Source organism: Cupressus sempervirens, chromosome 10 (assembly GCF_028749045.1).
Source record: "Cupressus sempervirens isolate cs-2001-9-10 chromosome 10, ASM2874904v1, whole genome shotgun sequence".
Classification (NCBI taxonomy): domain Eukaryota; kingdom Viridiplantae; phylum Streptophyta; class Pinopsida; order Cupressales; family Cupressaceae; genus Cupressus; species Cupressus sempervirens.
The window spans coordinates 525,585,758-525,611,311 of record NC_143127.1 but is presented as its reverse complement, the minus strand read 5'-3'; the positions used below and the strand labels follow the sequence as shown (position 1 = coordinate 525,611,311).

General features: G+C 38.3%; 2 protein-coding genes across 3 annotated transcripts in view; one reads left to right on the top strand and one right to left on the bottom strand.

Annotated features, from left to right (window-relative positions):
- The window catches only part of ALG3 (asparagine-linked glycosylation 3), a 178,727-nt gene extending 153,414 nt beyond the window's left edge, over positions 1–25,313 (top strand). For both annotated transcript variants that reach the window (XM_089806855.1, XM_089806856.1), the window contains exons 12-13: positions 24,532–24,588; positions 24,678–25,313. In XM_089806855.1, the coding sequence (XP_089662981.1) occupies positions 24,532–24,588; positions 24,678–24,837 (217 nt within the window). In that variant the 3' untranslated portion in view covers positions 24,838–25,313. The remainder of the gene's footprint in view (positions 1–24,531; positions 24,589–24,677) is intronic.
- LOC149534958 (uncharacterized) lies at positions 31–4,488 on the bottom strand. The gene is made up of 6 exons (XM_089805660.1): positions 2,525–4,488; positions 2,081–2,379; positions 1,541–1,938; positions 1,212–1,435; positions 914–1,101; positions 31–817 (listed from the first exon to the last, which is right to left on the bottom strand). The coding sequence occupies exons 1-6, from the start codon at positions 3,262–3,264 to the stop codon at positions 204–206; spliced, it is 2,463 nt and encodes an 820-aa protein (XP_089661786.1). The 5' UTR covers positions 3,265–4,488; the 3' UTR covers positions 31–203.
- Positions 25,314–25,554: the final 241 nt, after the last annotated feature.

Below are 25,554 nucleotides of genomic sequence, written 5' to 3'. Positions count from 1 at the left end.
ATCTAATAAGTTAATTAAAGACAATACAAAAGAAAGAAACAAAGTTTAGATATATATAAATGCATAATGCGTACAAAATTGCATTCTCATGCAGAATGCTCATGGTAGGAAGCAAAATAGTAAATTACTAAATAGTTTCAATCTGTCAAACTAGAAGTAAATACTAAAAGTCTAAATACATCAATACAATGTGACAATGCCAATCACATCTTCCTCTTTCCACTTGCACTAGCAGGAAAGCGAGGGGGTCTAGTCCTAGAAGAAGTGCCCCGCACTGGGATAGGGCGTGAGCTGCGTGACTGTGAACTCTGTGGCTGTGCCCCCTCGCTCGACGTCCCTACTGACTGGCTCGGCGTCCTGGAAGAGGATGCATCTCCTCCTAATGGTAATGTCTGATCCTCGCCTGAATCATCATCATCCTCGTCCTCATCCTCAATGTCATCCATAGTGAACTGAAAATCAGTGTCAACCTCCCCCTCCATGGCCTGCCTCTCCAAATCAGCGATCTCATCTGGTGTAAACAATGGACTTGGCTCCTGTGCTGTCCAATCAGAATAAGGATCTATCTCATCTAGATCAAGCGGACCAGGTAGTTCTAAGAGTTGTGACTTTTTTATGCGCAACTTAAGATTATAGTGCACATAAACAAGGTCATTAAGCCGTTTTTGAGTCATTCTGTTTCTTTTCTTTGTATGGATGGACTCAAATAAGCTCCAATTGCGCTCACAATGGGATGAGCTACAAGGTTGGGATAGGACTCTGAGAGCAAATTTCCTTAAATTGGGGGTATTGCCACCCCAACTTGCCCACCAAGCATCTGCAAAACAAAATTTAAAAAGTTATAAAGCAATAAAAAACAAAATTAGAAGCACAACTTATCAATTAGCAAAAGTTTTAATGTTTGACGCTTTACCTGGTGCTTGAGTAGATCTTGCTCTCTTTGCTAGCATAGAAGAGAACAAAGGACCCCTTGATTCCACATAGATTTGTTGTTCGGTCACAATAAGGTCTCTCTCCTCTTCACTTGATATCATTCTCTCAATGCATTTAGAGAGACCTTCCATGACCTCTCCATTAGGATCTGAGTAGGAATCATCAGCCCTAAAACAAATAGAAAATGATATCAAGTCTTACTACACAACCTTAAAAAGTAAAGTAAAATAAAGACTTATTAAAATCCCAACTTCAAGGACAATCAATTATCATAATACCTGAATTTGGGATTGAGGAAGTAGCCTGCTGCATGAATAGGTTGGTGGAGCATATTGTTCCACCTCCTATCAATTATTTCCCAAATGGGGTCAAATCTGAGACTGTCCCCGTGATAGTAACTTCTAACAGCCTCTTTCGCCCTATCCATGGCCTCATAAAGACCTCCCATTGGAGATTGCTGCCCATCACATGTGCGCAAGACTAGAACCAGGGGCAGAGACATCTACATTTGAAATTTGAAAAATACAAATTAGTTAATAACATAGTAAGTTATGAATTGAAAATGAAACTTGAATAAACTAAAAGTCTAAAAATATAATGAAGTTACCTCCACAATCTCCTTAGCCTTTGCAAAAAAGCTATCATCAAAGACTATTCGTGCCACAGCTTCTCCTTCGGGCTTCTTTGAGTAAGGTGAAGCAACCCAATCAGCACACACAAACATTTGCTTCAAAGCCAATATGTGGTCAAGAATACTTTGCAACGTCAAGAAGACCGTTGCAAACCTTGTCATAGCAGGTCTCATCAAATCTTTGCCTTTAGTGGCTTTTCTCATCAAACTGAGAACCCATGGGTGATTATAGATATATTTCGTGACTCGCCTAGCATCTTCCACAACTGGACTCACCCAATCAAGTTTTCCTATGTCCTCCAAAAGAAGGTCAAGGACATGTGCTGCACAAGGTGACCAAAAAAGTGTGGGATGCCTCTCTTGGAGGATTCTACCTAAAAGATTAGCAAAAAATCAATAATCAGTAACAAACTTTCCATATTTAGTATTTACAAATTACATCAAATCTAAATTGAATAATACCATAGCATTACATTCATGATTCATATTGATTCAAATATAAAAAATTAAATCTACCTGCTGCCACATATGCTGCTGCATTATCTGTGATTATTTGCACCACATTCTCTATTCCCACCTCCATGACAACATTCTCCAACATTAAAGCCAATGTGGCTGCATTTTTCACTTTGTTGGAGGCATCGACAGATTTCCAAAACACCACATCATCTTTGCAAGCAATCAAGAAGTTAATAATGGTTCTACTTCTTCCATCTGTCCACCCATCAGATAAAATGGTGCAGCCATACTTCTTCCACTCTTTCTTTTGGTCTTCTATCAACAATCTTGCCCTACCAACCGCTTTGTCAAGCAACCTACAAAATTTAAGTGTAATATTAAATAAAGTGTAAGTGTTAGTAAAAAATTAGGAAATAAGTTATAACAATTAAGATTTAAAATATAACAATGAACTAAAGTGAATCTCAATTATTTACAATTACTAAATAGTAAAATACTAACCTTCCACTCATATCCTTGCGATTAGGCGGCTTGTACCCTTTGCCTGATATTGTCATTGCATTCACCATATTGACCCAATAGGGACTATCAGCGGCATTCATTGAGATATTGTTGAAAAACCAAAAATCAGCTGCTGCAATATCAGTTTGCTCATGCACCTCCTTAAACCATGCAGTGCCCTCTAATGATGGCTGTGCTCCAGGTGTGTTCCTGGGCACAAAATAACCACCTATCCCTGATGGGGATCTAGATGGTGATGATGAAGAAGTAGGAGATGTAGAAGAAGTGGAACCGGTAAAAGAGAAATTTTGTTTGCGGATCCGTGGGCCACGAAGAGATCCGGGTATGTTCTCAAGTGCTTCTTCTTCCTCTTGCATATCAAAAGGAGCTCCTTCAGATTCAGCTATGGCTGCCCTCATAGCTATTTTTGCCCTCTCCCTATTCAATTTTTTCTCTTCAGCAGCTGCAAGTAGGGCATGGATGAATCTTTTTTCTTCATCAGTTACCTTGAGACAAGGATTTGAGTCATGTTTCTTTATGCCTGCAAGGTGGTATTTGAGGCGGTTTATGCCTCCAGAAATAATTCTCTCACAGGGAATGCATATCACCTTCCCAATATCATTTGGATTTGGAGCTTCATAGGCATACCGCCATGCCTTATCTCTTGCATTTTTAGGTCGAGTGCCTATATATCCAGATGGGCATGGTGTTTGTGGCCACTCTTCTTGTGGGTTTGTCATTTTTTTAATGGTTGACCGTTGCCCTACACATAAATATATAGAGAAATGAATAAACAAAGTTAGAACTTAGAAGCTAGGGTTTCAAATGATTCAAACTTCAAACTTGAACCATATCCTTAGCAAACAACAAACTTCAACCATATCCTTAGAAGCTAGGGTTTCAAATGATTCAAAATGATTTTAAATGATTTGAAAACATTTACAAAAAACAACAAAAACAAAAGAACATTTGTTATAAAACTATAAAAAGTTTTCAAACTATGATAAGATGAACATACCTGGAAAGAAATTTGTCTTCTAAAATCGGTTAGAATCCTCTACAATCCACTCAAATCCGCCTTGAATCACTTGCAATCAGCCAAGAATGCCTCCAAACCTTCTTCTCTTCACTCCTCAAGGTTCTAAACAATGCAAATACAAGAAAGAATGAGAAAAAACACACTCACTGCCGCTTAAATCCTCACAGGCCGCGTTCACCAGTAAACCGCGAGTTTTTAGGAAAAACTCGCCGAGTTTTTGCCGACTACTCGCCGATTACTCGGCGAGTTTTTACCAGTTTGCCGAGTTTTTAAATCGGCGAGTTAACTGGTTAAAAACTCGCCGAGCTAGGAAACTCGGCGAGTTTTAAAAACTCGCCGAGTACTCGGCGAGTTTTCCATCTATGGGTGAAACCATAGTTACAGGACTTAGACTCGCCTCTGACTTGGAAAGTCAAAATCCGACTTGGACTTGGACTTAGTGATCAGACTCAAAAAATTGAAAAACCCATGAAATTCAAAGATTTTTAAGGATTTTAAGATTTTTTCATGCATCTTTTAATCAATTAACATCAAATACACAATAATTGAGATAAGTAGAAATTACTTAATACACATACACAATTTTGCATAGATCACATAAGTAAAAAGCGAATTTCTGAAGGAAAAAAGCTGAATAACACAATATAAAGTAATAAACATAGTGTCACTACAGTGTCAAATGTCCACAATATTCATGGATTATGAAATCTATGGTATCAAAAGTTCAAAACATATATCAAAATAACTAGAGTGTAGAATAGTAGAAGACTAAGGCTCATTGTAGCCTATGTCCTCTTACGAATATGCCTAAGGTAAGTCATGAAAGACTGTAGAGCAATCCTCTCTCCCTGTGTTTGAGGCTGAATCTCATCCTCATCCTCATCATCATTGTCATCCTCATCCTCATCATCATCAGACTTGCGTCCATCACTCCTAGCCTCAAGTTCTTGCACTCTGTCTCCTCACGCTCTAGCCTCCTTGACTGCCATCACTATTGCCTCAGCCTCTCGATCCACCTAATCAACCCACTCCACGTCTTCATCATTGAAGACAAGATCAACAATCTCTGTGTTCCACTTTGCATGTGGATCAACATCCTCTAATACAATCGCTGATGTATCGGTGCCCAAGATCTGTCTATGGTGAAGGCAAAGGTTGTAGTGAACAAAGACAAAATCATTCAATTTTTTCACTGCCAACCTATTGCGCTTCTTCGAGTGTATATGCTCAAATAGACTCCAATTACGTTCACATTCTGATGCTCTAGATGACTGGCTCAAGATGCAATTCACAATCCTTTATAAATTTGGCACCTTAGTGCCAAACATCTGCCACCAAGCATTTGAAACAAGAAAATTTCAAATCAATTCAATAACTTTGACTTTATCAAATTTAAATGGTAATAGAATTAGAAATTAGGATGTAGAATCAAAGTTTTTTACCAAGCATCAATTATATCCTATTTTTCTTGCACAACTCCCGTGCAAATAAGTCCCCTTGAGCTTTCTTAAACAATTCAATCTCGTGGACTACAATTGTTCCAATTGTTGAATCAGGTGACATTCTCTCTACAACATCATAGAGGCCACTCCACACATCATCAACCTTGAAATGTGGATTGAATTGGTATGTTGGATTAAGGAAGTAGGATGTTGCATGTATAGGCCTATGAAATAGATTGTGCCAACGCCTATCAATGACATCCCATATAGGCCCATACCTATCTCGATTCGTTGCAGCGAATGACCTCCTTCACCTTATCCATGCCCTTATAAATGTAGCCCATTGTGGCCTTCTCTCTATCAACAATTTGTAGGAGAACAAGTGGCTTTACAAACTACAATCATTATGAAAGTTGGAAGAGAAACAATCAGCTTTAAGTTTTTTTTAAAAAAAATGTACAATAATTTATAACATAATTTCATAAACAAAAGAAGTTGAAATGAGGACAAAAAGGAAAATTACTGTAACAATATCAGTGATTGGTGTCCAAAAGGATGCCTCATCAAAAACATGATCAGCTGCATCAATCCCTGCAGTGGTCTTTGCATATGATGATGCAATCCACTCCTCACTAACAAATATGCGTTTCAAACCTCCCTTTGAATCAAGCAAAGATTTTAATGTGAGAAAGTTGGTTGCAAATCTAGTGACCCCTGGACGAGACAACTCCTTTTGATCAGTGTATTTCTTCATGAGGTTGAGGACCCCTGTATGATTATATATGTATTTGCATACACTCCTTCCTTGCTCTATAATTGTTTTTATCCAAGTAAGTTTACCAAGATCCTCTAACATGAGGTCAATGCAGTGAGCAGCACAAGGGGTCCAAAATATGTGAGGGTGTCTCTCCATAAGAAACTTTTATGCAGCAACATAATTTGCTGCATTATCTGTAACTGTCTACACCACATTCTCCTCTCCCATGTCTTTTATCACTTCATCCATTACCTCACAAAGATATTCAACATTCTTTGTTTTTCCTGAGGCATCAATTGATTTCAAAAAGACCATGGCACCTGAAGAAAAAGAAACAAATTAGCATAACGATCAATGATGAGTCATAATTTGTAAATTCATAATTTATAAACTTAATCACTTAAGTACAAGTTCTACTTCTAAATTTTTCTATGTCTAAGTACAATTACCTGATGAGGAGACAAGAAAGTTGAGGGGTGTTCTACTCCTATCAATCCAACTATCAGTCATGATGGTGCAACCCTTTGTCTTTCACACCTTACGTCGCTCCTTGATTGCACCTTCTACATCTACCACCCTTTGGGTCAAAATAGAGCCTCCTAGCTCGTCAGCACTAGGGGCTTTGGACCCAGGACCACAAATATTAACAGCATCGATTGCAATTTGCAAATTAGGGGACTTAAAACAAATTAAATAAAGTTTAAAGTTTTTTTTAAAAGAGGGGTAAACGCTTTGACCTGGAGCTATGAACTAGTGAGGCCACAAATGGGGGACCTCATCCCTATTAGATTTGAACCTTGATGGCAATGATATCAACTCAACAACTTAACCATCACAACATGCCACTATTGGCTAAATAAAATTTAAAGTTAAACAAATTAGTTTATGATAATTAAATTTGAAAATAAAATACAAATTAAAATAAACAAAATAAGCATATCATTGTCTCTTGAAAGTTGAAAGTTGAAAGTTGAAAGCAAGAGAAGTAAGACATAAATTTAAATTTAAATAAATAAGTACCTTGCTGCATTGAATGAAATGTTGTTGTAGATGAAGAAGTCTCCAAATGCCAATTTTGCATAATCATGCTTCTCCTTGTTCTAACGCATGCTCTCAAGTGATGGTTGTGCACCTAGAGCCGTGCGTGGATCAAACATGGAATCAAGTGTCGATCTTTGTTTACGAATGTGAGGCTTAATGGTCACACTCATAAAAGCAGTGGCATCTGTAGGTGGAGTAGGGGATAATGGAGAGCGAAAGCTAAAAGATCCCTGTTCGGCCAGTTGTGCCATTTGTTCTTGTTGCTTCTTTTTTAATTCTTTTTTTCTCTATTTTTTCCTTTAGAAGAGTTTGCATGTCTCGCATAACATCTTGAGGTACATCTTTGCATTTTTTAGCATCATGCCTAGGTATATGTGCTAGGTGATACTTCAATCTATTTATTCCTCCCCCATTATATACTACACCGCAATGCCAACATGTAACAACTCTGTTTTTGTGGCCTGGGATGGCATGTTTCCAAGCCCTATCCCTTGCTATTGCACTTGGGTTTGCATCAAGGTTAAATGCAGGCCTAGTTCCACTTCCAGAAGGCTCACCCTGAGGCATAATGTCAATGTGTTTGCTGCTGCAATATGAATATACTATAAATAGAAAAAAGTTAGCATCAAATCAGATTTTTAAACTTTAGGGCCTGATGGAACCCAAATTTTCACAAAATTTTGGGTCTCCATTTAAGCAATAATGTTGGAGATTTGATGGAGCCTTGCCATGGTTCCATGTTGAGATGATAAAGCACATTGAGAAATGTTTCAAAGAGTTTATGATTGTATACATAATGGATCATTTTAATCAATTTCATTGTCTCATCTTAGTCAGTTGAACCTTAAGATTCAAAAGGGAACATAGGCTGCACGTTAACAAGGAGGCCAGGAATTCACATCTCACTTTTTAGTCATTAAGAAGACTATGCATTTCAATCGCAAGATTAAATATCTCTTGCATTGATATGAATCAAATTCTGAAAATGCACAGCTCATAGTGAATGTTTCATGTATCACAACTTGATAATTGAGAGTCTAAACAAAGGGGTATGCAGTTAGATGCAACCATGAAATCATATTGGGAAAATGGTTTTCAAAAGAGTTAAGTACACATATCAACTGGAAGAATTTGCAGATCTGACGAGCAATATATGAACAGCAAGTATGGGATGCTTTGGTTAGGATGAAGTGAGGAACATATGGACCTGAAAGTGCAGCTGATTTTCCTCGCAGCTTGCCCCTAAAGCATGTCTTCACTTAGTATTCTTTTGGATTCCCGCCCCATGAATGGTAATCCATTTTGTACTCGGTAATGATATATTTCAAGCATGAAAAATGATGAGTTTTAAGCTTCTGGACCCACGATGGAGATAGTGCAGCAGATAATCACAAGAATATTGTGCTTTTGGCTTTTGAGATCTACCACTTTCAATGATTGTGTCCAATGTCCGACAGCATCGCTGAACAACAGAGTCAACAAAGAGTAATGAAGATCTGATGTTCCTGTTTTAAGTGATGGTATTGGTCTGATATAACTTTTGCGAAATGATAAGTCTGTTGTTCTAAAGGCCCAATCAGCAATGAAACCACTGGCATCAGTTTCCAAACTTATCAAGGACCTCATCATAGGTCACAATCAGCGTGTATGCTTCCCGCTTGATTCAGCAGTCTCTTTAGTGGTGTAAATTGAAAACCTCTTGACTAAATGTTCACAGTTTGCAAATGAGAATAATAATCTCTGGGGAAGAAAGTGATGGACATATGTGAACACCAAATAGTGCACAGTTGCAATCACAAATAGTCCAGATCATGAGAAGTTTCAGAACTTAATGTATTCAATATTATGATTTATCATTAAAAGTAACAGATGAAATATTACTACAGCAAATTAGAATCCTCGTCTTGGCCAGGTATGCCTCACAGAAAGAGATTCAGACCTGATCATACAATTCATTAAATGGACAAAAGCACAAAGTATCAAGTTTGAACAATGTATGGTTGGATATTGTAACTATGAAGTGATCACGATGGGGATGTTGTCCACCAAGTCACCATGATTCAAACAACAAATGAATGGCATGCATACCCGGCGCCAATAAAACTTGTATCCGGATTTTAGTGCTGTGTTGAAAATGTAAGGAGATCAAATTATTTCATCATATTTGATTTTTCCCTGTCTTTGTCTGCAGATGCTCGAGTAGAAGGTGGAGATGAAAATGGAAGATTGAAACTAGTCATCATACAAGTAGAGGGATTTCAAATATGCATTGAGTGTTTGCACTGGCCTGTGATGAGCAAAGGGAGTTGGATGCCAATATACGAGAAGCCAAACTGTTCATTCTGGTCTGGAGACGCGCACGCAAAGCAGTATAGGAGGATACCGGAAAAAATATATTCCCATCGTTGAAAGGATTGAAATTGAGCCCTTCTGCTTGAAATTGCACTTTAGAGAAAGAATTTTACACGAGTATTTCAGTTTTTCTCGACAACGGAGTATAGTATTTGGTTAATGAGCACAAAATATATAATTTTTCGCTCAAGGATGTCATAAGTCTTTGTGATTAGTTATTAGTTTTGGAGGGGTGTGTTGTTTTATGAAGGGATGAGTACCCCTTCGGCCTCTATAAATATGAGTTATAAAATCAAAACAAGAGATACACATTTTCATATTTTAAATTTTTACCCATCCTATGCTCTATGAGGTATTATATTTTTTCATTTGCAAAGAAATTGTTTTTTGAACTAAGCCCGTGGATGGTGGATTATCGAATAAATTCTTGTGCGATTTTGGAATCAAACTGTATTGGATGGATCATCCGCAAAGAGTGTCTCCAGTACAATTTTATTTCCGGATCAGTAAGAAATATTTATTTTAATTTATTTGCATTAAAGTTTTAAATTATTATTAAGTTGTGTCCTTTATAAATGTTTTTTATTAATTTCTATAAATATTTTAATATTCGGATAAGTGGATTGGGTCATTATTGCATTTTAAATTTGATAAACATAAATATTGTTGAATATTTAATTATTTTTGTAATTATGTCTAATTTGTCTCTGCAAGAGTTAAAGTGCATTTTAGACTAGTTTAAATTGTGTTTATATAATTGATCCCTCGCGTCTGAATTATTAAAATTGTTTATAGTTTAAATATATTAAACTTTATAAAGTTGTATGTGTCATCTTATAATATTGACTCTGATTGCCCCTTTAATTAAGCACTGGTCTTTTATTCTTGATTCATAATCCATATGCTGGCAACTGTTTCATTTCTTTCCATTAAGGATAGAATATATTCATTTGTTGCAATCATCTATAATAATCACTTTTATTTAAAAAACTCTCATATATTCTTTTATTATTCTTAATTCGTAATCCACAAATTTGGAGTTTTCCTATAATTCTTGCCATTTGGAAAATTTCATTGTTTTCGTGTTCTAATCGATTTGCTTTAAGCATTTTGGATTTGAGGTTGTCTAGGATCAGGTACACCCGCCTCGGTTTTGTAGAGCTGGAAGTGCAGGGGATTTGGATCAAGTCGATCAATCCTGTCGAGTTGGCCTTAATCGGTTGGATATCCCAGTATCAAGCAGGCAAGGCTCTTAGGATTCCAATCTGCGGTTTTGGGAATCAATAGGGCCTTCTTAATTTTTCATCAAGATAAATTAGAATAAATCTAGATTCTAAATAGTAGATAGTAGAAGTAGAGACTAAACAAATGTAAACAAAATGGAAAGTAAAAAACATGAATGTAAAACATATTACAAAACAACACAAAGAAATGCAACTTGTTGCTTACCTCTTCAAATTTGCACAAAGTCAAACAATGGAAACGCAAGTAAGTTTGTAAAAGCCTCCTCCAAATGCTTCCTTAAGCTCCTCTCAATGCTTAAGTGCAAGCTACAAAGTTGCACAAATCATCAACAATCGATACTAGAGAGCCAACCGGTTTGTTGATTTCGCTCTCAAAATCCCAATACTCTTCTCTAATTCTTTCCTCTCTATTACAAGCATACGCAAATGGTGGAATGACCTTTTTAGGTCAAATAGATGTTATAATGGAAAAATGCAACTTAAGTCATTGATTTTTTAATTTTTTCCACTTTAATGTCTTTGCCGCCGGCGTCTGGGCTCAAGACTTGGCGAGTCTAGCGAGTCCTTGGACTCGGCAAGTCCACATGGACTTTGCCAGGACTTGGTCGAGTTCAAGTCCAGAGGCCAATTGCCTCAAAAAGTGTGCCTCTGCCTCGGACTCGCAGAGCCCTGGTGCAGAGTCCTGGAACACTGGGTGGAACACTCGAAGTCTAATGTCCCAACTTGGAAATTGCAAACAATACTAACAAAAACTAGATACTTAGAGGAAGAAGGGGATGAGTTGTTTTAGAGATTATGCTGAAACTACCAACCTTCATGAGCACATTCAATAATGCATTTCAATTTGGGATGAGAAGAGAGAATATAATGAAAGATTACAAGTACAACTATTTTACTAGACCTTGTCACCTATTGTCAAAACTTGATATATAAGCCAATAAGAAAGCTTAGGAAGAATTAAGTGAGAAATGGGCCTCAGTTTGTAGTAACCCTAGCTCATTGCCTTTTTTCAGTGCTGAGGAGCTTGTTTAGGCGAGGTTGGTTGACAAGCACGTGAGATGAGCTCACGATCCCAAACTGTAAGTGTGTGGCCTTCCTCTGATTTTCAACCCATAGGATACTCCTTTCTCAATGAGCAGTTAGGTATGACAGATATTACACTTGATAGAGCTTGTATATGGCACAACAACACCCTTTTCCTCAGGTTCCTCACGCTTGCCTATTGTTTGTTGGTTCTTAGGGCAAGCAAGAAGCTCTTTCCTCTTACTACTAAAATCTACCTTGACAAGGGTCTCACTAAATTGCAAGTGATAGAGTTAAAAACATTCATGAGGCTTAGTTGTTGAGGCTAGACGTGTTGGTAAGTGGGTTGTCATAAAAAATTCTTAGATTTGTCATTCATGATTCTCCTCCTCCTTACTGGGAATTGAAATTGGCCTTCATGGCTAAACGAGGCCTACGGTGGCAATTTGGCATGAGGGGATCTCCTTGGGATTCCCTGTATGTCAGCTATTGCAACAACAGTAGTACCCTATGTTGGACTTACAAGTCTCATTGGCATGAAGTCTGGCAATAGGCGATGCTAACTCTTACCATACCATTGTGTTGTCATTAATTGGCAATCAATGAACAAGGGAAGATGAGGATATGAAGCCTAAACGACGATTGGTAGACTCTTACACTAATCAAATCAAGAAAGAGTTGAGGACAAGGCATAACATGTAAACAGGTAAAGTGAATTGTCATAGGCAACGACCTAGCATGGGGAGTCACCATTGATGTGACATAGTAGAGGAATGTGTATACTACATCTTGATGTGACAGGATAGACAATTTTGAGCATTCACAAATGTGAAGGACAAATGCTACATATAAGTTAATAGGGAGAGTGGCATGTAATGTCCCCATCTTTTTAGCCTCTTAGTGGAGTTCTTAGCCTTTACATTCTTCGAAGGCTAAGTGGAGGAATAAGGAGAAATCGATTAAATTGATTTCTTATAAAGCCATTAAATAAATTACAATTAAAATATGGTTTTATATCTAATTAATTTAATTAAAAGTGATTAAAGTTAAATAAATAAATTAAAAGAATCTTCTAGAAGGAATTGAATATTATTTTATTTCTTCTAGAAGGAGGCCCATCTATTGGAGGAATCGAATAAATATGGAGGGCAGCCTCATTGTGGATCATCAGATGTGTTGCCATTTACACTACTTGATAACTTGTAGAGCCAAGGGTTTCTGCAGTTGCTACATTGATCGTTAGGAATAGGCACTACCATTGATTTGCATAATTGAGGTGGTGAAATATCTTTTGAATGGTTGCAGCTGTTGGAGAAGACAAATCAGTGTTTTCATTGTGCCAAATTTGTAGCCTTGGGCTAGATTTGTGGAGTAAGATTGAAGGAATAAAGTAATGTTGCTACAGTAGCATTGCTAATGTAACCTTGCTATAGTAACGCTGCTATAGTGATCCGCTGCTACAGGAACTCGCTACAGTAAAATCCAGATTTGTTTGAGCAGTTTCCAATTTCTTATCTATTTCTTTTGTATTGCATGGAGGATATATTTGAATATCTGAGAGCATGTGTAAGAATTTAGAAATCATTTGTAATCTGATTTATATTAGAGTTTTACATCAGAATTTGTTGCCCTAATGTCTTATTGATGTAGATGCACATTTTCTCATTTATAGTCAATGCTCTATGTTTCAAAAAAAATACAAAAACATTTGCATCTTCATTGTTAGATGTTTTGGAGTTCTTTGAAAGCATATTTATCAAAGTTTGGCATTTAGAAAGAAATCAAAAATTAGATCTGCAATATATCTTGTGTGCAATGTGTTCGACGAAATTCTCAGGTTAGAAATTAGGAAATTAAAACCAGAATTGCAAGGGATATTACATGGCAAGCCTACCAGTCTAAGCCCTACTCATAGGTGTTGTGATGACTAGCTCATGTATGTGATTTAAAATTTGAATACATCAACTTTGAGCAAGATATTTTTAGGGTTTTAGTGTCCAAACGTTGGAGAATGTATATGTCTAAACTTCATTTAAAAAATGTTTTTTATGATTGAAGTGTGAGAGACTCAAGGAGAACAGAGTTGTAGAGCAAAGAGCCAAGGAACAATAGAGTGGTAATTAGAGACAGAGTAGAACATGCAAGAGAGAGAGGTGATACAATAGTGATTATAGGGCATGCCAGGACAGTAAGGGAAGATCAAGATCCCTTCAAAGGTATACTCAATAGATCTACAAGGAAGGTATGTGATTATAGGAGATGCCAAGACAATGAGGGAATTTCAAGGGATCTTCAAAGGTATACTCAACAAATCTACAAGGGAAGGTATGCCACTTACTTAGGTCAACCATTTTGATTACTTTCTTGTCATTGCAACCATCTTGTAAGCTCTTGCTCGGGCATGCGTCATCAACAAGCATCTTGTAAATCTTCTAACAAGGTACATCCTTGGAGTTTTAAAAATCCTTTAACAAAATAACTTTGAAAAGCTTTTGTCATCCTCGTAGATTACCATCATTCACAATTGGATGTGTTCTTTGAAAGAAGAGTTGTAGCCTCTAACATAGAAACCTTTTATTTGCAATAAAAAAATTGTGACTATATTACTCCCTCTGTGGTTTTCATCCTCTCATCGAGGGTTTCCATCTAAAAAAACTTATGTGTCCTTGATGTATGCATTTCTATGTAAGATTGCTCTTACTTTACTACTTTTCTCATTGTGCTATTGGTAAAACAACTGGTATTTAGGATCTTTGGTTTTATAGCTCTACAGATTGGTTTGTAAGTTTGTACTGATTCACCCCCCTCTCTGTACGGGTTTGGGACAACAATTAGTATTAGAGCTCAGACCCTGACGGTAAGAAGCTTGACAACTTGAGGGAAGATCCAATGGAAACTTTCAAACTTCACAAGCAGCTTGAAGATGCTCTCACCATCATTGAAGATTTGAAGGACAAGTTAAGGATTCCCTTAACAAAGAGAAAGAAAGTGGTGAACAAACTCAGTGAAAGCCAACAACTCATTGAATAGCTTGAAGATCAAAGTGGGATCAGATGAATTTGAAGAAGTCATGACCGATCTCATGACTAATGATGAGAAGTTGATCAAAGCCATTGCACGATTGAAGAAAGAACAAGAAGAAATGATAGGATTGAGTCAAGCATAGGATGAGAAAGAATGATATAGCTTAGGAAGCACTAAAAGCAGCCCTAGAAGCCAAATAGATAGCTGAGGAAGCAATAAGAAATAAAGATGAACAAGTGGCTAAACTGGAGGAAGAGCATTGCTACATAAGATAAGAAAATAGTGTCTTGCATGAACATGATCATGGCCACAAAGAGAAGATTTAAATGTTGATTGAAGAGAACAAGCAACTAGGTGAACAAGTTCACAAGATGACTGAAGAGCTGAAAAGTACAAATGAGAGGAATGAAAAACTGAAGAAGTTTAAATCTCTGAGAAGTTAGACGAGGGCCTCAAAGCTCAAGGAAGACCAAGAGCACCATCGATCTAGGATATGAGGGTGACAACAAGACTAAAAAGGTGAGTCATCTGGAACAAAAGACCTTGACTTCAAGAAGCAAGGAAGGACATCACTTGAAGGTACAAAACCTAAGAAACCCATTTTCTATTGTTGTGGTAAAGTAGGACATACTTCAAATGTATGTTGGCACAAAAAGGTTTCACCTGGTATTCAATGTACCTTTGATGGGTACTATCACAAGTATCATCGGAATGGTCATACAACACAAGAGTGCAGGTCTTATCTTAATGAGGAAAGGATTGATGGATATTGTTACCATTGTAACAAGTATGGACACAATGCTAAAGACTGTAGGTCCAAGGTGAGACCAAACCAATCATCCCTGAAGTCAACAAGTTCCACTGAGAGGGACAGGTTCTCCCCACAGGTATGCTCAACCTATGGAAACAATGGACACCTCACAACATATTGCAAGTTGAGGACTGGTTAGAGAAACAACATTGGACCTTGGAGAGGTACATGCATGAAGTGTTACAATTGCACCAAGATTGGACATCTTGCCAGAGACTGCAGATCAAGAAACGGGTCCAATGACTAATACCTTAATAGGAAAGGGAAGATCAAGATTGTGAACATAGAGGAAGTCAAAAAAGACTTCTATAAGACTTGGACCAAGAAAAGTGATGAGGCAATAGAGGCCAATCCTGTTGTGGCTGTGAGCTCACCAGTCAGTGGTGAGACTCCTGAGTCAAACTAAACTACTCTTGCTAAAGGGGTTATATGTGTAAGGAAAAATCTTAAAGCGGTCCCCTAGTCTAAACCAGTAAGTCACTAAGTGTAATGCCTAAGATAATTGAGTGTTATTATACTAGCTAGTATATTACACATGCAACCAAATAGGAGAAAAGTGAGAAAGTAAGCATTGGTGAACAAGTCAAACATTTATCACGGGTTAAGTGGTAGGTGAATGGTTTTTTTATCGTTGCAATGTTAATGTTACCCTAGTGTTACTATTTTTCACGCTATAAATAGGCTATCAAAGAGCCATTTACCACTTTCCAAATTTAAATGCTTGAGCCTTCTAATTTGCAAAAACCCTAGCTTATACAGTGTGCTTATTCTGAGATCTGTGTATTGTGGTGAGTGAGCAAAAGAATAGCTTGAACAAGTGAACTTGGTGACAAGGGTATTCATGATGTTTATGGAAAAATACATGAAATGGGATTTTGAAAGTGAAGCATAAACATTTGGAAAAAACTACATTGCATCATGTCGTAGATATTCTTGACTTTTTCCATGAAGATTGGGTTAGATTCATGTTGAGAAGGGTGCATGACAAGTACATGTGGTTGGACAAACCCTACAAGATCATGAAGGATGTGATTTGAAGGGTTACAGGTTTCAGTGGCACAGGGGTGAAACTGGCCATTAGAACAATACTAGTCTCAAACGTTGCAAAGCTACTTGGAGGCCATGCTAACGGGTGAGCTTGCATAATGAATGACATCCCAAATCTTGAGATGAGATTCTCAGCAATGGTGATCGCCTACCGAATCTACTATTCAAGTAGAGAAAACAATGTTCCTAGTGGTGTTGCATATGGTGATTACTAGATCATTCATGGCCACGCCACACTTGACCTACGTGGGTGGCTTCACAAATAGATAATGGAGAATCTAGGTAAGATTAAGAAGAAATATAGTAAGCATATTTTAAAATTTGGATGCATACTTGTGAGCATTTTCTTTTTTTTAGAAGAGAATTTCTAGAGCATCAACCCTTCAAATGGCAAAAAGATACACCTATCACAACTTAGATTAGTAAGTTGTTCAGGAAACCAGAAGGCAAAGGTAACACCATCCTTTAGGGGTAATTTAGGTAGTTCCAACAAGAAATGCACAAAAGGGAGAGGATTCCCTATAGTCTAGTAGAAGAACACGAGAATGAATTGTGCTTTTTGGCAAGCACAGATAAATGTATGGAATGGGTTGTTGAATCACATACTCATTGGTTAACAATATTTTAGTATGAGATAGCTGAAGAAGTGGCAAGGCCACACATCGACAAGTTATTGGCAACTCCAGTGGATCCTACATTGCCTAAGTTTGGTACAACCATGGTGATTAAAATGAAAAGGTGGAGGCAACACCAACTAAGAAAAAGTCAAGAAAGTCAAAGGAACCAGGCTACGAAGGCCACTAACTTGGAAGGAGTTGAAGGAACGGACATTGAGGAAGAGCTCATCGGTGGAGCTCCATCTAGTCCTCAACTTGTGGTGGACACTGAGACAAAACTTGAACCTGTCAAGGATTCATCACTCGAGCCAGTAGAGATGACAGAAGATTTTGGTAAGGAGGCGAGTACAACTTAGCTTGTAAAGCTAGAGACTTATAAAAGAGAGAAGAATGAGAAGGAAAGCAACAGGAGAAGGAACTAACACCAGTTCCCAAAGCTAAAGAGTCATTTTTGATAGAAATAGAAGTTGAAGTGACAAAGGTGGTGAAGTGAGGTACACATAAGGGGAGTCTCATCGGATTTTCAACCAAGTCCACACTGGTGTAGATTTTTTCTACTGACATAGTTGAAGAAATAAAGGAAGAACTGCTTGAAGCCAAAGGCTCTGATAAAACAATCAAAGGGTGGTTAAAGGTTTTGCCATTAATGCCATAGGGGAGATTGTTGGACTTATAAGTCTCATTGGCATGAAGACTTGTGATTGGTGATGCTAAAACTTAGCATACCATTGTGTTGTCATTGATTGGTAATCGGGGAACAAAGGAAGGTGAGGATATGAAGCCTAAATGACCACTACTAGACTCCTACACAAGTCAGATCAAGAAAGAGTTGAGGATAGGGCATAACATACAAACAGGTAAAGTGAGTAGTCATAGGCATCAACCTAGCATGGGGAGTCACCATTGATGTGACATAGTAGAGGAATGCATATACCGCATCTTGGTGTAACAGGACAGATAGTTTTGAGTGTTCACAGATGTGAAGGACAAACAGTACATATAGGTTCATAGTGAGACTGGTAGGCCTACTAGTCTAGACCTCTACTCATACTCATAGGTTTCACGAGTATTCTGTGAGTAGCTCATGTATACAATTTAAAATTTGAACACATTGACTTTAAGTAGGACATTTTCAAGATTTTGGCATACGAACGTTGGAGAATGTATACAAAATATAAGCTTCATTCAAAAAAAAAAGTTGTTCGTGATTGAAGTGTGAGAGACTTGAGGATAATAGAGTTACAAAGCAGAGAGCCGAGGAACAACAGATTGGTAATTGGAGACATAATAGAACGGGCAAGAGAGAAAGGTGATACAACAATGATCACAGGGCAAGCCAAGACAATGTGGGACGATCAAGGGATCTTCAAAGTTATACTCAACATATCTACAAGGCAAGGTGTGCCACTTATTTAGATCAACCATTTCAATTGATTCCTTACCATTGCAACCTTCTTGTAAGCTCTTGATCGACATGCTTCATCAAGCATCCTGTAAATCCTCTATCAAGCATCCTGTAAATCCTCTATCAAGGTAGCTCCTAAGAGTGTTGTAAATCCTTTAGCAAGGTTGCTTTGAAAAGCTTTTGTAATCCTCATAGATTATCGTTATTCATAATTGGATGTGTTCTTAGAAAACACAATTTTAACCTCTAACAGGGCAACCTTTTATCTATAATGAAAGGTTAGTGGGTATATTACTCCCATCGTGGTTTTCATCCTCTCATCGAGGGTTTCCAAGTACAAAAATAATGTGTCAGTGATGTAAGCATTTCTATGTGACATTGTATGCTTTTACTTTATTGCTTCTCTCATTGTGCTATTGGTAAAGCAACTGGTATTTAGGATATTTGGTTTGATAGCCCAACAAACGAATTTGAAAGTTTGTACTAATCCACACCGCCCCCTCCCCCACTCCCCTCCTTACAGTACTAGTTTGGAACTGTCACCCTATGGTCCTTGTTGGGTTTGTTTCAGGGTGCCATTGGTTTCGTCGACATTGTTTTGGTTATCAAGACTCATGAGAGTCCAACTTACCCTCTTCTTGGGGTCTTGGGTTTTTCAGTGTTTGTTAGCTTTTAGAGATGTGGTTTTTGGTGGGGTCACAAGTTTTGGTGGGGTTGCCTGCCTTGTTAGGGATCACTTTTTCGGGGTGACTTCTATTATGTACTTCGATAGTTTTGCTAGATTCATGTGGATCTGTATCAAGTTGAGGGATCCTTTTGATAGGGATATCTTCATTATCATTTTCTATTTTCCGCCGATCATTTCATCCTACGTTATCCACATTACTGAGGAGGGGAGTCCCTATGAGGACTTGATTGCATTTGTAGTTTCTCAGCTATGGGGAACATCATCATTTTGGGGAACTTCAATGCTAGCACCAAAGACCTTTAGATCTAGGTTTTATGGGTCTTCAACAATCCTCTGATGACAGGGATGGCCCTCTGATGTGGTATGGTCATCACATTTTGCAAATTTGTGAGTCTTTTGACCTTGTGATCCTCAATGGGCTCTCTAGCTTTGCTAGCACCAGTCTCTTCACTTGTTGACCCTATTGGGGGTGCGAGCATGGCTGACTATGCCCTTTCTTGCACCTCTTTCACCCCCCCTATTAGTGACTTCTTATCTGCCGAAGGTCAATCATGATCTTCTCAACCTCACCCTCCATGCCTCCCCCCACTCCCTCTACCCCCAGGTGTCACCTCCTGCTCGTACTCTTTTCTCCTTGTCGATGTTGACTGTGACCTCTTCACCTCCCACCTCAAGCAGTTCCTCCCTCAAATACTCTTCATTAACACCTATTGTGCCTCTTCCATTTTTGGCCACCTTTCCACTGCGATTCGTGAGTTTGTCCTGCTCTCCTTATTGCACCACCTCTTCCTTATGCAACCCTCTTCGCTCAAGATCCTGTCACTTGAACCATTGGTTTGATTGTGATTGTAAGTCCTTCCACCACTTGGTTCACACCACCTTCTCCGCCTAGGTCCCTTTGTTTCCCTAGTTGAGGATCTCTTATCGCTGCTTTCTTCACTGTAAGAAGTGCTTGTTTTTCTTCTTGCAGTGTAGATCCGTTAGCACCTCTCTCATGCAATCCCCTAAGCTTTTTTGGTGTACTCCTTTCCCTGGCACCCCCTGCACCGTCCGCCTTAGATTTTTGCACATTGGTCTCCTAGACCTCCACCCTTTATGACATCCCAACCAGCTCTCTGTCCAACTCATCCCCCTTATCATTGCCATTTCTTCACCTTCACCAATATATATGAGGTTGTTAGATCTGTGAACAATAGTAGAGTGGCTAATGAGAAAGGGTTTCAAGTCGAACTCTTCAAGCTAGGTATCTTGGTCTTATGATGCACCCAACACAAAAAATTGGTCCATCTTAGGATCCCGATAACTATAGGACCATCATGGTCAAGCACACCTTTGCCAAACTTTATGCTACTGTTCTAGATACCATTCTCTCTAGAGATCTTGATAGTCAACAATGTCATGTGAGGGGCAAGCTGGGTTCAGGACAATGTTACACCAGTACGGGGGTACTTCGGGACGGCAGGACGCTGGGGCGAGTTTTTGGGACACAGGGAAAAAGGGCTTCATTTTTAGGACGGTGGGGGGACGACCAGGGGATGGTGACAAGGGGAGGACGGGCCAGAGAGGGGTGTTCTATAGTATATATAAAGAACTTGAAATGCTAGTTATGAAATGATGTTTTAGTAGTTCACTAGAACATACCAAATTAAAATACTTGAACATAGAAAAATTGCAACATGAATTAGAACCATTGACATTCAACATAGTAACGTATTACATACTCGATAGTAACATTCAAAAATCAAAATTCAAATAGAAATTCAAGTACACATCCCCACGGCGGCATGGTTGCGGAATGACAGAGCTGGGGGTGCTTGGGTACTTAAGTATCCAATGCAGAGATGTCTTGGGGACAGGTACTTCAAGGTTTGGGAGGGGGGTGCGAGTCTTCGGGTTATATTGGTTCAGGACAAACTTTTTGACTATGGATCACATTCTAACTCTTCATGCTATTTTTTGAGGAGGCTCAGGATGTTCGGCAAAAGTCTACCGTTGCTTTGTGAACTTCCACAACGCTTTTGACTTTGTTCCTTAGTCGACTTTGTTTCAGAGACTTAGAGACATCAAGATACCTGAGGTTCTTTTGACCATTATTATGAGTCTCTATGAGAGTGTGGTGGGTTAGGTTTAGATTTGTTAGAGTTTTTTTGACCCCATCTAGAGTACTCTTGGGGTGAAGTAGAGCTGCCTTTTGCCCCACCTTATTTGACAATTACATTGTTGAACTTGAGGCTTTTTTTGGGGACTTCTCACTCCTTGGTGATGGTTGTTACTTATACCAAGTCCTAATCTTCATTCCTCTGCTGATGATGCAGTTCTCTTGCCCGCCTGCCCCAAGGGCCTTTAGCATCTCCTAGATGGCTTGGCCCCCTTCCGTGACTTGAGACAACTCATTGTTCAATGTTAACCTAGGTAAAACTTGGGTTATGTTCTTTAATTGTTTGAAGACATCCCATCTACACTTCTTCTAGGGTGTTGAGATCAAGATCGCATCTACTTAAAATTATTTGGGTGTCAGATTCTTGAGACCACGTTTTAGTATGAGTTTAGCCATAAGCTTGGGTTAATCATGGCCTTGGTTCCCTTGCTCTACTTGAGAGGCAGTGCTTCCGACATCACTTCCGAGACACCACATCCAAGATGTCTCTTATAGATTCTCTGATCAGGCCGACAGTTCTTTATGGCTCTGTGGTTTGGGGTCCCTCCCTCCCAGCCTCTAGTTTGGATTCTATTGAGTGGGTTCAAACCCTTCTCCTTCGGCACATTAGCAGATGTCACTAGTCTATCCCTTCTAGCATCACTCTGGCTGAGTTTGGGGCACTCTCGCAAACTCGGTGCCATCTTGGTTTCATCATTGGCTTTAGGGGTATGTCAACTTTGTCGAGAATTGTCGCACATATTTCACACATATTTCTACCTGGCCTATTGCTCGTTGGAAGTGATTGTGGTGACTGAACCCATAGGTCGGACCCGATGCTAGTATGCTCAGGCCTTTTCTTTCTTAGGTTAGATTGGCATTGACATTGACTATCTCCCTTCCACTGCTTGTTGGATTCTCTCATTCATATCCTTCCTACTCAGTTAGAGTTGAATGAGCATGTCAGGATGGACATCTACAAGAGGTATATTCACACCACTTAGGTCCATTCCCTGGGGGGGCTCCGTCCCAGGATGGTCATTTATGTTGTGCACTACAATGACATTCAAGACAGGATCATTATACATCCCTTTCGTGTTGGGGGACATTGAACTCATGCTCTGCATATTCCTTTTGGCTCCTTTATAGTGGGCTCCCATGGGCTTCGCATCCAGAGTGACCACCAGATCAACAAAGATGACCAGAGGGTTTTGGAGATGGAGTTGCACTTTTTATTCCATTGCCCCATCTAGTATGAATCCATGGGGGTTTCATTGTCTATTCAAGGATTGTCGGTCCTTAGCTTTTTTAGATACACCAACCAACGGTGTTAAGCACTCTACCTCCACGAGGCCACATGTCTTTGTGATCACACTTTGCAAATTCAATATCCTTCGAGACATGGGTCAAAAGCACCAAGAGTTCGTTGGACCTTATTGCTTTAGTTCATACCAGATCTGGGAGATCTCGTAGAGACTACACAGCCCCTCTTGCCCTAGTTGATACCCTTTTGTTCGGGGGTACTTCCCTATGGTTGGGGGCTCTTAGCCGATGGCCCTTATTTTCCTCTGAGTCCGGCTTCTTGGGGGTGTTTGTAGTTGCTCTTTCTTTTGTCTCTTTGTTGCTTGCTGTTTCCTTGGGGACTGTTTGGTGTTCCTGTTGCTGGTTGTTTCTTGGTTGTAACTCTCAATCCCTTAGACCCTTTTGGTGGTCTCTAGTAGGACATTAATAAACTAACTTATCTTGTAACACATTCCAATTTACCAGTGCAAACAAACAATGACATAATGTTCTACAAAGAATGAAACAGATCATTAACCTTCTTGTAGAGGATGTGAAAGAAAATTTTGGAAAAAAGAAGATAAGAGAACTACAAAAGGAACAAAACTTGTGAAAATGATAGAATCAATGAGTGACGTGAAGTCAATACCCAAAAAATAGTTAAAATATAGAAGATACAGCTTGAAATACTGAAGAGAATAAACAAGAACCTTGTAGTATGGGTGGAAGGAGTGAGAGAGCAATAGAGAAAAAAGTCTGAATAAAATATGAATAATTTTACCAACTCTTAAGTTAATAGAAGAAAACTTCACTAGTAAATGAACATCTAAACTGGTAAGAAGTAAAAATGCTCTGCAGCTTGTGAAAGTATTACTACAGTATGAAGACCTTTTTTCCCAAGTATTTTTTATATCTGAAAGTTAAAAGAGGAGATATGTTACTGAAAATATAATTGACAGAAGGCACAAAACCTATTAGGAAGAGACCATATCACCTTGATCCTAATGCAAAGGTCAAATTTGAAACAGGAACTGGATAAGTGCCGAAGTAGGGATTTTTTAACTTGCAGAAGACTCTAAATGAGTGTGTTTGATGGTTATTTAGCATAAGCAAGCTGGAGAGGTAAGAATTTATGTTAATTTCATGTTGTGCCCCCTTTCCAAGGAGACCCTATTATTTAATTCCATAGGTTAATGTGGTGATGCTAGGGAAATAATTTGACTGAAGTCCAGAAAGCAATTTTACGTTTTATTCATAGAAGACAACTAATATTCTCTTATTAAAAAGAGTGTTTTTATAAGAGGGACCAAAAGTATCACTAAGAATGGGTCCAGAATTATCATTGACTAGACTTTGTTCTAAAATTATGTTTGGAGGGCGAAAGAGGAAAAAAGATATTTATTTTCCTTGAAAAGCTCATATATAAAGGATTTGAGGAATGGAGAGGGTACCATGCATGTTTTTAAATCTTTTTCTTATTGAGATTGAACATTCATCATCTTTTTGCACCCTAGGATGCAAACCCCTAGGCAAAAATTGGATTTGAGGATGAAACACCCTTCTAATCCTTCAAATAATTTCATTTACAAATGATCATTGTGCTGAATAGTTGCAAGTTTTTCTGGTTTCAGTTATTTTGGTTGTGGGATTTTTAGATTATGTTTACTTTTAGTATTAGTATTTTGACTCTTTAAACTTTTAATGTTCAATGCCCATAATTTTGTCTTTCATCGTTCTTGTTTTCAAAGCACTATGTTATGAATCTATGGTATTTTTTATAAATGATTAAATCATATTAAAAAAAAATGCTGTCTACAAGTATCCTGTCTCCTATTTTTGGAAAATAGCCGTACCAGTACTCCCTTCCAGGTAACCTTGGATTTTTCCTCCTATACCTGATTTTCTGATCATTTAAGCTATCTATTTTGGAAGAATCCGTTATGACATTTCACACAGGGATAGTGGTTCATCTGATATGATGTTAGGCTTTAACATAATCATTTAAATTATAATGAGGAGCGACACACAATCTAGCATGGTTAGTTAGCTGGTGCTTTCCTAGAAGTTTAAGTTTGAGTTGATTGAATTAATTTGCACAGGTACTTCTACAGTTTACCATTCCTCTTATGGAAAGCACCATTTCCAACGCTGTTAAGGTAAATTGTTTTACAGGAACTTTGATTGGTCATATGGATATGCGCTTAATGGAATATTCAATCATTTTACTGAATCTCTTTTCTTTCAGGTTACTTATATTTTTTGGAGTAGAAATTTGCTGGAACATATACCCTTCAAATGCTACTTCATCTTTAATATTGCTTCTCTTCCATTTGATTGTTCTATGGGGACTTTGGAGGGCCCCTTCAGAACATCCTTATGCTGAAAAGACTCGAAAAGAAGTTTGAAGAATTTTGGCTATTTATATGTTATGAACAACACTTTTGTAGCATATTGACAGTGAATAGATGGCTCTAACTGCAGGCACTGTCATTCATTCATGTTGATGTTAAATCATTGATTATTGGTTCTAATTCAGAACTAATAAATGGAGCAATTTGAACAGTTTGATGAGCTTTGCCCTAAGGGATTCTCTTGGGAATGTATAATGTCTGCTGTGCCAGAAAGTTTGTATGTAGGCACAACACTGAGAATCGAGGTTTGCCAATGCAGTTGATATTGTAGTGATAATGAAGTGTACCATCATAAATTCATAGACACATTGATCTGGCTGAGTGCATACTTATATTTTAGCGGGAGCAAGGAAGAAACTGTTTTCTATATTATTAATTTTCCAGCTTTGCTCTATCATTATGACGATGAACCCATAATTTTTTCTTATTTTGTGTGGAAGATTCCAACTGCCGTAAGAGGTTTTTTTTCATCTGCTGTCATTATTATTTTGGTGTGGCACTAATATTTGCTTGTTTCATAATTCTATTGTTGCTATATCTGCTATTTTGACTCTGAGAAGTTGTGTTTCGATTCCCTATAGTTATCTCGCATGTAGCTGCAATGCTTGACAAAGCAGTTTTTATGACTATAATGACATGTTGAAAGTGCTGCTCTTACATATTTTGTACACTCTTTATCAAAGAAGAATCATCTTTGTTGCTATGATACTT